Source organism: Limanda limanda, chromosome 20, assembly GCF_963576545.1.
Source record: "Limanda limanda chromosome 20, fLimLim1.1, whole genome shotgun sequence".
Lineage (NCBI taxonomy): Eukaryota > Metazoa > Chordata > Actinopteri > Pleuronectiformes > Pleuronectidae > Limanda > Limanda limanda.
Window position 1 is genome coordinate 6,236,968 of NC_083655.1, and position 13,893 is coordinate 6,250,860.

Genomic DNA, 13,893 nt, shown 5'->3' on the forward strand with positions numbered 1-13,893 from the left:
GCACGGGGGCGGCGAGGGGGCGTGTTCTAACTGTACTGGGAGGGGATGTCAGGGGACTCTGCCCGCTTTTGGAGAGCAGGATTTTTCCTATCTGAGGTCCACGCTTGACAAGGCAAAGGTCATCGGATACGGCCCAGCAGACCGTCCTGGGGTGCAGCTTTCCATCGTGTCCATCAGGCCTCGTATCCAGACCCCCCCGAGGGTCCTAGTGTGTCAATGAGGAACAGTGGCTCTCGCTACAGGTTGCTACGGGGGGGGGTCGGTAGAAACAACACCAGGCTTGTGCCACCGCCTGGACGACAAGTTTCCTTTCACTCTCAAATCTGCTCGCACTCACAATGGTTAATGCAGCGGTGTGTGGAGAGGTTTTATACAGAGAGGACAGGGGGGGGGGGGGGGGGGCAGAGTGATACGTTTCAGGGAATGTGAGGAAAGATGTGCTGTGATAGCAGAACAGACATTTTATAAACGGTGGGTTTATTTGGGTGGTCTTTTACAACATATACACTACATGCCATATATGCACTTACACGGGTGAAATTAAGGGGAGCGAGACCCTGCTCTTGTGTGTGTAACTGTTTTTAGAAATGGACAGGAAGTGTGGGTCGGACACATTAACCATTCAGGTGAGGGGTGGAGCCTGGTTAGAGCCCTTAACGCCCAAAAGCTTTCTTGTTGTCTTTCTACTTGCATGACTCCTGTTCTTTATCCTGAGATATTCGGATTCCTCCAGTTACGCATCTGTTGTGTGTTAGAAACGACATCAACACCCCCACCCGCTCACCAGTTTCGGGAAATGGGAAATTCTCACTCACTTTCCTGACATTTTATTGTAAATTCTGGAAAATGTCCCTGTCTGAAAAGCAGCTTATGATAAATACCCCAGTAAGTACCATCGCTTTAACGTGTTTGCTGTTGGCTTCACGGTGAACTGGATTCCTGTAAACAGAGAATGAAGTTAAATCATTTCGTGTTGAGAAAAACCGCCGTGTCCTCCGCTCTGGAATTTCATGAGGACCGTCACCGCATTAGGTTGAAGCTTAATCTAATTTCACCATTTAATGGCCTCATGACCTGGCCCGGTGCTTGGTCACACATCTTTTTACTATATGGATCCTGTCGCTCTGCTGCAAAACAATAATAATACACGTCTGATGTCGCATTCATTTTAAATATTAACTTTAAGCATGAGTGTTTTAATAAAATGTATGATTGAGTGTTGTTGGTAAAATATTAACCTCTCACTGTGGATCAGGAAAAGCCTTAAAGTGCCAGTTAAGAATCCGAGATTAGACAAGACTGAACCTGTCCTGAGCGGAAACAAAGATGACTCCTGCCACAATAATGAAGGCTTGTGTCAAAGAGTTCATCTCAAATCAAATCCTCCTATTTGACGTTCACACGGTTGCAAAGTGTTTACAACAGACATGCGTCGCTCTGTGGCCTGTTGAATCATGTTGCCGTCATCTTCCCTGGCTCAATAACAGTATTACACTCTAATTGGGTGGAGTAATAAAGATGAATTCACGTGTTGGCATCTGGAGTTTTGATAAACTTGTTTTTGCACTTGCACGTGACTGAAAACTATTAGGACCAAAATGGCACACAAGCAAGCTGCACTATGTTTCACACACTCGTAGATGTGAGTCCTCTTAATGTGCCGGATTTTCTTCATCCAGATCCACGACTTCTTAGCCTGAGAAATCTGGGGAAATAGTTAAAAACTCATTATAAAACGTTTGTCTGGAGAAGTCTCTCTTGTCCCATCCCTCCACCGAAGTGTCGTGGAAATCCATTTAGTAGTTTTTGCGTTGTCCTGCTAACTAAGAACTGGACCGGGGTGAAAACAGAGCCTTCTTGGCTGAGGTAATAAAATGAGCATTTATAAATGTATTACGAATATAAAACTATGCTTTCAACTAAAGAAATCACTTTCTTGGGACAACCTTGGCAGACATTACAGCCTCATCTTCTACTGATGTGTCTAGGGCCAGATGTGGGGATTGTCTCATTGTTCCTTGCGTGCAAATCTTAACTCTGCTGCACACGGAACATCTGTAAACAGCTGCAATCAAGTCATTTTGATTTAATATAGAACTCTTTGTTTCTTTTGTGTCCTCAAAAAACTGCAACTCCCCGCTCCTAATAACAGGAGAGAGAACAATCACACACTTTTGAGCTTTTGAGTCAACATTTGATTGGATTTCAGAGGGATTTGAATCCCGTGATGACTGAAGGTAAAGTAGCATGGTGTCATACATACACTATACATACATATATTAAACAGCTTTGGCTGGATTTGCAAAAACAAGCAAGATGTGGTGGAGTTAATAAATGTGGTGGCACGCGTGCATGGAACATGACACACTACAGACATTCAACTTATGAAATTTGCCTCCGTTGATCCACTCAATCTTGGTGACCACAGTAACTGCATAGAGCACACCCACACCCTGTGGCTATGGTTAACAGTCTAGGGAGTGGGTTAATTTGTACATTTGACTCTGGGGTTGAGTGAGTGTGTGTGTGTCAGTGTGTGTCAGTGTGTGTGTGTGTGTGTGTGTGTGTGTGTGTGTGTGTGTGTGTGCGCGCGTGTGTGTGTGTGTGTGTGTCAGTGTGACTGTATATGCGTATAAATGAGAAAGAGTGAGAGTGGATGAGAGAAGCAAGGAGCAGGATGAAAGTCTCAGGTCCTGGTGTTTCATATTGATGGGGAGTGGGGGGGGGGGGGACGTATAAAGGAGAGGCTTTGATGTTGTCCAGGTGAGGAGTCCCATCCTGCATCCCGCTGCCAGATAATTGAGCTACAGCTCGGCCCTGCTGGTTTCTCCTGCTACCGGCAAACTGCTGCTTCCGCGACCGTTTCTCCCGTCAGTTCGGCTTCAAGGCTCCTCAGGACGTTTCACTGTTAAATAATAAGCGTTAATTTTGACGGACATCAAAGCCCGTTTGATCTCTCCTGCTGAAGCGGTTTGTACGCTGCAGTTTCATGACTGGCAACCAACGTTTTTGTTTCTTTTGACTCTGGCATCCCGGAGGCCACCTCCTGTTTGAGAGACCCAGGGTTGCTGCGTTATGCGGTTAGTGTAGTCCACAGCCTGATTTGGGAGTTTAATCTCAGATTGTTACCAAGTATATTGTGGTATTACATAATGTACCCCAGTAGCAAAGCATAAACAATACGGTGCTGCTCAACAGTCCCCTTATGAAACCACATTTAAATCACAGACTATATAAAAAAATGGCGACTCAAAAGTGAAGTCAAAGGGCATTGATCAGCCCTGATGGCCGGGAGCAGAATAGGTCATAAACCTTGCTTCCTCCATGTTAGTGGACGGGACACAGACAAACTATAAAGTGCTAGAAAAACTTGATCACTACGACGCAGACCCTGGCTTCAATTGATGTGATCGACAACATCCGTATCTAGGTCATTACCTATCGTCCATCTTTACAATAAAGTCTAGTACTTAAATCCGATAGATCCTGTTAGTGATTCGCATAGAATCCCACACAATTTTACATAATCGAGGGTTAGGGTTAGTTATTACCATGGGATGTGGTTGAAAATATCAAAAAATAAAAGCCCTGTCCCCCCAAAATGTAATAGAATCTTCGTTGCCCCATGTTCAAACTTTACCACTCATTTCATGGTAATCTGTTCTGTAGTTTTGGTGAAATCCTGCTGACAAAGAAATGAATATACGCTTGGTCCAAACATAGTACTGACATTTAGGATGGTGTTTCAGGGAAATTCATTACAGTCACAAATAACATTTGTAGATTCTTCATGTTTTAAGAACGTTTAAAAAGATGCCTCAGCGTCCTTTATCGATTAAATTCGTGTTTTATGATCCTTTTTTATTCTTTTATATTTTTTCTTTATTTCTAGCTCCTTCTGGAAAAATGTTTTCTCCTCTTTCTTACAAAAGTATAAATACCTGAGAGCTCCACTCATGCACAGTGGTGGAGTAATTGTCCTCTTCCTGCTCTGATGCCAGGTCAGGAAAAGGTGACGTGTCGGACGAGTGGGGAGGAAATTATACTTGCTGCGATGGCCGCTGAAGCAGCAGTTGTGCTCCCCCCCCCCGCTACTACTCAGCACCTTTTACAGCACACACACAAACACACACACACAAACACACACACACAAACCACAGAACAGCACTAGCAGTTATAATTACCATCACTGTCTCGTATTATGCCAGCGTGGAACAGGGGGCCACTGTGCCAACAAGAAGACAGCTCACTCCTGTTGGTCCCAAGTGAGTCATTATTCCCTCCCTTCTCTCTCTACCTCCTCACCCTTTCTCCACTCTCCGTTGTTCTCTCTCTCTCTCTCTCTCTCTCTCTGTCCCTCATTTGAAACATTTATAAATAAAGCCCGTTAGATAGCTGAATGCTGCCCATAATTCCCACCCCTTGTATATATTGCTGACAACAACACCAGTCTCGTAAGAGCTGGCGCCAAGTCATTTTTCCTCCTCTTGTTTTTTATACTGGTGTGAGGGGATTGTGAGAGCCACCTTTAAGTCTCATTATTCAGTAAAGGCTCTGAGGTACAACGATAGCTCCCCCTCCCCCCCCACTGAAACGATAGCATGACAAATTATAGGTTTTTTTTCCAAAAGCAAAGGAAGGTCTTCAGAAGAGGAATTGTTTATCCGATTTCTTACAGCCAAGAGCTAACGTGTTTCCTTAGAGAAGATACAGAGTATAGTGTGTTTCTAAATCGACTGTCACCCAGTTATTACATGTTGAAATATGGCCCAGAAAGTAGTGGAGTTAGTGGCTGTATAATATGTCAGTGTTATTATTATCAAGTGACTTCACGGCGTCATTATTGATCCGAGTCCTGGAGCACCTCTGGAGGATTTTAACCGTTAAAGTCTGGCATCCCAGAAACGTCCCCCTGCCTGTACGACTCTATATCATCACTTAAGCACATTTATAAACCAGGTGTGACCTTGCCTCCAGTTTCAATCAAGTGCACGAGTGACCCACCGTGCCGGAAACAAGATAACGCCCCTTTTGATACCTTTTTTTCATTCCTCTTCGAGTAAATTATTTTTATCTCTATCCGGGCCTCTGCCAGTCGGCTCCCTCCTGGGAAAAAAAACTCCTTTTGTAGCATGGGAGCTTTTACGGCTGAGGACAACTACCCAGCAGACAACAACTCGTACATGTATATTAAATATGCTCGGCAATGTGAGACGAAAATAGCAAAAGCACCTAAAGCTTGAATGACTAATATCCAGCTCTCTGCAGTACATTTTGTTGGGAATTACTTTTAATGATGGTAAACTGAATATGTGGGAAATAATGAGACATATTTATTACAGTGTTCCTATTTCAAATATATTTTTATTTCTAAAAAATATTGTGTCCTTCCTATCGCACCTCAGGTCTGACGTTATGTTCTTGTGAACCTTCATGATAATTCATCAGTTAGAAGCTATTATCGCTCATTTTTTCCATAATCTCATAACGGGCCTCCTGTGAGTTGTGTTTTGTTTGCGCTAAAATCACGGTTTGTTTTAGCCCGAGGCCACGCTTGTAAAAAGCAACCCCTCAAAAAAAGAACCAGAATAGTAAAATCAATTCAATCCAACTGCAACAACTTTCACGTAGACTTACACAACATGTGCCTGATTTGTTTTCATCAAGATCCTTGAAATATTCCCTCGGCGATTGAGTAAAAAAGTGGATGCCAGATCTGCTCCAAAAAAGTTATTTTGTGATATATATCACATCCACTTAGTTTCATGGAAATCTCTTCCGCTGTTTTTGTCTGATTTTGCTTAAAAAGCAAACTGACAAGGGTGGAAACACAACCTTCCTGGCATAGATAATAAAAGGGTTATTATTATTATTTAGAGATAATAAAGGAATGATAAAGGGATAATAAAAGGGTATCTGATGTTTGATGAGATTGATACCCAATACCTGCACACACCTTTGTCACTGTTCCAGGTCAAGGTCAAATATATCTAAAGCCGCTGCTAACACAGTGGAGTGGATCATTTCCCAGACTCCTCAGCAGCCCACATGTCGGACAGGTCATATTTCCTTTGGGCTTCTTCACATGCACTGTAAAATATCTCCAGAGGATGAGATGAAATTATGAATTTATGAAGCGTCTCTTGTCATTTGGGATGAAGAGCAGCTGGATGAGACTGAACCTAATGACTCCGACTCCAATCCCAGCACGAGGAGGACCTGGGCCTGGAGCCTGACCTCTGACCTGAGCTAATCGATCGCTGCCCCGAGGCGGAGACCCTCCATCCCACAGCGAACAGGGTCACCGGGGCAGGGGCATCTTGAAAGGAGACGACCGGGAATCTAACTCACGGGGCCCCTAGAAAGGTGCTGCACCCCTCGTGTACTGACATGCACGCACAAGAACACAGGGAGTTTAAACATTTACAAAACCCATTGCTCTTTCTGTGACTGTCATGGCTTGTTCGCTCCAGTTTGGGAGGAATTCAAGAGCTGAAACAGAAATGCCACGGCTGTAGAATGTCTGAGCCTGTGCAGCTCTATGACCTGTTGTTCGGCGGTGTACTTTTCAAGCGGCACACAAAGCTATAACGCAATACTTGTGATAAATACGCAACATGTTAAGTCACACATTCGTTACGAGCAGCTCGGTTACGTCACAATCCGGTTTCAAGCTTCGAGGGAAACTGCTCATGAGCCTCCACTATCGCTGGATTCTGCTGTGTTTCCTGTTAATCAGCTGAAAGTGTGCCCAACTTCTTATTAAACTTTTATAACAGTGATTTCTGCAAAAAAAATTAAATCACTTTCACCGATTCAAATGTATTCCACTGAATTTATTACCCTGCTCCACGCCGCTCACCAGTTCTTCCAAATGCTTTAAGTGTGTTAGTACTGTTGGGGAAGAGACTATTAGCAATGTGAGGGGTTTTCATGCGACTTCTTTAATTATAGATTGCACTTTGCTGCTTTTCTGAGTGCATCATTATAAATCTCAGGCCGCCCCCCCCCCTCTGATTCCCCCTGAGCAAAGCAGGATGTTGTGCCCAAATCCAATCTGTGGAGGTTTCGGCTTTGTGAGTTCGCAGAGAGTTTTCCCCTCGTACTCATCAAGCTATTGTCTTTGAATAAGAGGGCTTTTCAGTGTTATGCTGTGAATGCATGGACGCATCTATGGAATGCTTGTCTCAGCTCTCAATGCTGCAGAAAATGTGTAGTCTCATTTGCTCGGGCTTATTTATTTTGAATATAGTTTGGTCGTGAGAAAAGGGACTGAATGAACTCTTCTGCCTAAAGGACACTTCGGAGTTATTTCCTTAGATTTATGGTTTTACAACTTCTGTGTGTAATCTAAAAGTGAGGAAATACTTGTCCATCGACCTTTTGAACGTTACATCATCTAAAACCAAATGTTATTGCCTCCATCATGAAGGCTCACCTGTTATCTGTTAATTGATTTATTTGTGAGCAGGATCTTTATGCTATGATAAGTAGATTGTGTAGGTTATCAGCACACTTCCTGTGTTATTCGGCTATATTTCTGCTATATTTCTATCATAAGAACGAGACAATCATGTGCAGGAGTTTTCAGCCTTGCCGGGGGTGCACGCTCTCCCCCTTCGTTTTTCTGAGGTGAGATCAAATCTGCAAAACTCAGCAAATCACAGCAAACAATCTGAATTGATGTGATGGTTTTCATAAAACCTCTCCGACCTTTATACTTTGTATTCAGGTCATTTCATATCAGCCTATTTCCTTTTTTTGAGTTATTCCTCTTCCTCTATTAACTTTCAAGTCCCGAGGTCAGAAAAAGCTCCACACTCACTTCTATCAAAACATTGAACACAGTGTTCCTGATTATTTTGTCACATGTCCATAAAGGGTTCTCTGACCTCTATCCACATTTGTTCTCATGCATGACGATGAATGCGGATGATGGGATACACATTTCTGGAAAAGGTTTCACATTATTCTACTGATCTACAGGCTGTGACAAACGGGTTTCTGCTTGTTTTAGATGAAAGCCTAAAATTCACATTATTTAAGACTTTTAAAACATCCTGCGGAAACCAAAGAGATGAAGCTGCCTGATTGATCGTGGATGTAAAGAATTCAGGTTTCTAACATTAAGGAAAGATTAGCCTTCATGTTGTTTTATGAGGGAGGAAAATGTACTTAGACCTCAGGGAACCACCCAGTGTGTTCTGGTGAGTAAGACTGAACGTAAACAGAAACATTGGTTTGCAAGAAAACGCCACAGGGCATCTTTAAGCTGTATAGTAAACAGCTAATTTATGAAATACTTCCAGCGTAACAGATCTCAATGGGGACGTAAGGCCCAGTGCTGCATACTGCACTGAACTTAAGTACAGTATGCTTTAAAATATTCCTCATAAAGAACCGTTATTCCAAAGCATTCGTGTGATTAAAGTTAATCTTTCTAGCATTGCAGTATTAACTGAATCCAGTGGCTCACCATCTTTATTTATTTTCATTTTTAACGAGATGTTTCCTTGTCCAGTAGATTTTTTTCGAATGTTGTTTTGGTTGATGATTTGTTTCTTTTTTTTAACGTACAGGTTTTTTCCCACACAGATGCATTTCTTGTGTCAAGTGTGAACTTTACTCGATGCAAAAATTCCCAGATCATGTGTTTTTTTTTTATAAGAGCAAGCAATTGTAAACATTGGAAATGGTGGAACAGACTGCTTACACACACACACTGAGAGAGAGAGACACAGCATTGTCCACAGTGCATGAAAACAATCCTCTCTTTGCTTTTTAAAATCTAGAAATAGCACTGAGGCTGTTCTTCTCATCACACCTCTGACTATGGCACATCAACAAACCAATTCATTGATTGTCTCTGACTTCACCCGGATCTTACAAATGAACATTAGCGATGAGATCTTTTTTTTCAGTTTTATAGGTTGTTCTCTGTTTTTTTGTTGTTTGTTTTCTTTGTTGACCAATCCACTATTTTCACTTTTACAGAACAGTATGGAGACCGGAAAAAGAACTAGTTCGAAACATTCAAAAAAATAACCCCCCGAGAAATATCCACTTCATGACAAGATACATGAACAAGATACCGTTGTTTTGTTTTTAGAGTTTTTCTTTTCATAGTTTGCAGCTTCACATTTCAAAGTCATTGTTAATGGGGCTTCGCATTGTCTACAGCAGACAACAGTATTCCAGTATAAAAGACGTGGTCCCTTCAATTCATCGGAGAGAAACGTGATACATTCCATATGTGGCCAGTGCAGCTCCTCGGACACTGATTCAACGTAAAGCTTTAATTCCACGAGAAGAGGAAACGGCACTCGATGCAAAACGAACATTAAATTAAAAGGTCTTTGGTGGTGCGGACGTGTTTTCACAGTTTGGAGTGTGTCAGCAGTGGTCTGCTCATGTCCTTAGCCTCCCCGGCCGTTCGGACTCGCTCGTACCCTAGAACGGACATGGAGTGGTGACAGTAGTCCTCCACCTGTTTGATCTGTTGAATGCTGAGCACTGTCCTCCACGCGCTCGCGGCCTGTGTGGCGTTCCTGGACGAGACTATGAACGGCTTGGAGGAGGAGCTGGAGCCACTGGTCATGTTCAGCGCGAAGGACTCGATCTCGTGGTTGCTGGTCAGGTTGGCGAAGCGGTAGATGTTCCGCAAGGTCTTGACCGGGTTCTCCACCAGGTCCTCGTAGCGCACCGCCATGTACTTCCCCTTCAGCCAGGGGGGCGGGTGCAAGGCAGTCCTCAAAGTCCTGGAGGTGCGGTCGCAGATCACCTCCATGGCGCCGATGGAGTGGTAGTCCGAGCCGTCCTTCTTGTTGGCCTTGTGGCCCGGATCCACGAAAGGTATCCGGCGGAGTTTGGGGTCCCTGCTGCGGACCACCTGTAGGTTCTCCCTTATCAGGCCGTGTCGGGACTTGATCCTGGAGTTGGCCACGGCCCGGGGGTCTCTCACCAGGTGTATCACCTTCAGATCCAGGGACGGGTCCTCCATGAGCGGAGCCAACACGTTAACATCCAGAATGCGAACCCCTTTAATGACTATGGTGTTATACTTGAGGCACTCGTCCTCCAGCAGTCTAAGGCTTTGAGGAGGACACTTTTTACACACCTTGTCATCCACCATCCCCACCACCTCCTTCCTGTAGGCCGAGCACAGGGGGTAGGAACACACCACTTTATTGAGGGTGGCCCCAAACAGGCCCAGGGAGGTGAAGTTCTTGCCCCCGGGGCTGTTGTACAGCTGGAACACCGACAGGTCGCAGCGGTACAGCGAGCTGAGCATGTCCCGGGCGGCGCCTTGCAGAGACACCGCGTCGCCCGGGTACAGCTTCTGCCAGATGTGCCACATGGGCTCGTACAGGAAGAACACATCTGGATTCTGGTTGAAGAGCTCCCCGAAGAACGAGGAGCCCGACCTCCAGGTGGTCAGCACGTAGATGAGCTGCCTCTTCCTGGCCAGCGAGGGCCTGTAGAGGAAGCGGATGTCCGACCTGCTCTGGTAGGTGGTGCTCCTCATCTGGTGGTTGCACTGCTGGGGCTCCTTGGTCCACTTGTAGTTGGCCAGGTTGAGCATGGTGAGCACCAGCAGCAGGATGTAGGCCATGAACAACACGATCCTCTTCCTGCGCAGGACTTTCATCACGATCCCGGGCTGGGCTATGATCTTGGTGTGGTTCCTGTAGGTCTTGAGCTTCCTCCCAAAGCCAGCATCCTTCTCCCAAGGTGCTGTCAACTTCAGAGGCTGGTGGTACTGCTTCCCTCTCATCTGTGCCCCCCCCCAGGGAGAGTGGCTCCCCCCCCGCCGGACCAGGGTCCTCTCTTCTGGCTCAGCAGGGACCACCTGCACCCCACCATGCACTGGGGGACCGATGCAGATTTTTTTTTTTTTTTAAAACGCCAGCTGATTAGGTCATATATTCAACCAGCTATTCCAACAGCCACGACACGATTCCAACCCCCCTCCTCTGCAGTGCGCCACGTTCCTCGCAGGATGGATGGGATGGATGCGATGCTGGGATTCGGTGGGAGGCTCGTGTTGTTCACAATAACATCCTCGGAACAGCCGCCCTCCGGCTCTTCCCTGCTCGGCGGAGGCGTCCCTGCTGCTGCGCACCCCCCAGCTCCTGCATCCTTCACCACAACAAAGAGGAGAATCCAGAAAGCAGATCCGGAGGGAGGAGAAGAAGAAGAGAGTCGGCGGATCGGATCATTCCGCATCTGCCATAACGGAGCGCGGTTCTCTGAGATTCTCACCCTCCCTCCTCTCTCTCTCTATCTCTCTCTCTTCCTCTCTTTCTTCCTGCTCCTCCGCTCCGCTCGTTCAAGTAACACAGGCTGGATTCAATCAGAATGCATGGAGGGGGGGGAGAGAGAGAGAGAGAGAGAGAGAGAGAGAGAAACCCTCCCACATAGACGCGCGTCATTGGCGGCGCGCTGCAGCGTCGTGCGTCAACGCGCTGCGCTATTGGCTCTTCCGCGCGTCCCTCCGCCCCCCTCCCCTACCCACCCCCCCGCCTCGGTCCTGACTCCCACGGATCACAGCAATGGAAGATAAGACTGTGGGAAAATGATGCTGTTGTAGTGTTTCAAATGGATTCACACACACACACACATCCACACACACACCAGGTGCAAGAGGAACCATAATAATGCTCCAGCACCGCCCTCCCCCCCAAAATCCCCGCCCCCTTTGTCTTCCTCCCTCCTCTTTGTTTTAACTTGCTATTCAATTAAGAGTCCTGTTTAATTTGCTAATGCAAGTCGTCCTCACCGTGCACGACTGCAGCGAGGAATCAATATTTCAAATTAAATGTATTAGTTTTTTTCCCACTGCAATCTCAAGAGGGAAGCCGGGGTCCATAAGAGCAGAAATCACTAGGCCCTGTACCCCTAAAGGAAAAAAACTCAATAATTAATAAGAAATATACGATACATTCCTCAGCAGAAGGAATATGTTGCCTTTAGAATACCACAGAGACATGTGTGTGATTAAAGATCGAAGTAATTCATTAAAAAGGAAGAATTTCTTTAAGTCTGCAAGATTCCAGATTCAAGATTCAAGATTTTTATTGTCAAATGAACAGAGATAACATGAAGTCGTCACTGTCAATGAAATGCTTGGGTCACACACTCTCTTTAAGCAATGCTCAGTCATTTCAACCCAAAAAAATAAAATAAAAATAGAAATAGTATAAAATAGAATAAAAAAGAATAAAATAGAATAACAATGAAATAGAATATCAGGAAGCATCCGGTGTTTTTCTTTTCTTTTCTTTTTTTATTATTGGGTGTTTCAGAAACAGTCAGCAACTGTAAGTGACAGTCCCCCCGAGTGGGGAATCGGCTGAAATGTGACATGTGACAGCTGCTCCCCACGGAGCTGTCGAGTGCTGGGAAGCTGTGCGTCCGTGTGTGTTTGCACAGAGGAAAGCACATGCTCTCTGCAGATTGACAATCATCGCTGCTAAGAGGCTCGGCCACTGTGGGATCACAGCCCGGCTCGCACAACTGTGAGAGCGAGTGAGTGAAAGGCAGCTCGGCCCTTTGACCCCTGATGAGAAATCTCTGAAAGGCTTGTAATGCACAGATTGGGATTTGGAGGCTCATTTATGCACATGTCAGTGTTTTCAATGTGGTGTTATTGTACTTTATTTTATCTTGCACTACTAAAAAAACATATTTCTTTATATATTGTCCTGATACAAAGGCATTACAGCCTCTTTCTCCTCAGAGCACGGCCACAGCAGATCAAGTAAAGCCGGTTGTTTGTCAAAGTGCTTTTAAACAGAGATTACATCATATGTGTTGGATTATTGGACAGTGCGGTAAATAATTACACGTCTTGCTCTGAAGCTGTGTGCTGATCTTTCTGATGCTCATTCGGTAGAAGCTGTCCACTGCGGCTGTTCACAGCACAAAACCTTTGTGTGTACTGCCCTCTGCTGGAGCTTTGGGTTCCAATCAGGACAAAGAAACAGACTCTTAGGCCCAAAAAATCACACTTTTTAAATGTTAACTAAGCCTTTATATATCTTATACATCTAACGTACCTATTTATCATCATTAGAAGGCATTTAGAACTACAGAATAACATGAAAATGAACTGCTAATGAGTCTCATTGTCAAGAGTCCAGGTTTGTTTCCATCTTGGAATCATTTACTGAAATTCTCCCAACCTGCAGCCGTGTTACTCCTGCATCGAGCACCGTGAAGCAGGTTGTGTGTATCCCACCCTCTTTGTGCATTGTGTTCTTTTCCTTTTCCTCATTATTGTGTTCATCCTGATGAGCTGAGAGCCACTCTGGGTCGCTGTATTGTCGGACTGTAAAGTGCAGCTATAGGATCCTTCTCTCCGCGCAGGAGTATAGTATAATTGTGCAGAATTAGAATGAATGCACAGGGAGAGGGTTATTTTGAAAGTTTCATTAAATGCAGCATCTCCTGAATGATAAATTGTATTGCAGATGTGACTCCACTTGAATAATTGTGAGCTTTTCTTAGAATTCATGGAATAAATTTATAATAATCCATGATGAGGGCTCTTTCTGGTGAATGAAAAGTCATGAATTGTAACAAATTAAGCACAGAATATTGATTTTTGGTCTGTGACTAATTTTCCTTACAAATGATATTTATAATAGATGTGAATAACTTTTTTAAATATTTTTAAATCACAGTAGCGTCCACGAAACGTTTTCACACAAGCCCAAATTATTTCCATCACTGCAAAATATGAATTATACATGTACCAATTTGAATAATTATTTTTGCAAGGTGACAAAGGTGAAATGATTTGTGACGATCATTTCACAAGCTCAAAATATTAATGACCCGTATTTGATTGCATAGGAAATCAGAGGAAGCTTACACGGACTGAGATACATG

At 44.5% G+C, this 13,893-nt stretch overlaps 1 protein-coding gene across 1 annotated transcript; it reads right to left on the reverse strand.

Annotated features, from left to right (window-relative positions):
• Positions 1-8,505: 8,505 nt before the first annotated feature.
• On the reverse strand, positions 8,506-10,863 carry chst2b (carbohydrate (N-acetylglucosamine-6-O) sulfotransferase 2b). The gene has a single exon (XM_061093946.1). It carries the CDS (start codon positions 10,772-10,774, stop codon positions 9,377-9,379), a length of 1,398 nt encoding a protein of 465 aa, XP_060949929.1. The 5' UTR covers positions 10,775-10,863; the 3' UTR covers positions 8,506-9,376.
• Between the last annotated feature and the right edge of the window lie 3,030 nt (positions 10,864-13,893).

Coding starts and splice junctions, on each gene's coding strand:
- chst2b (XM_061093946.1), bottom strand. CDS start 10,774: ATGAGAGGGAAGCAGTACCACCAGCCTCTGAAGTTGACAGCACCTTGG.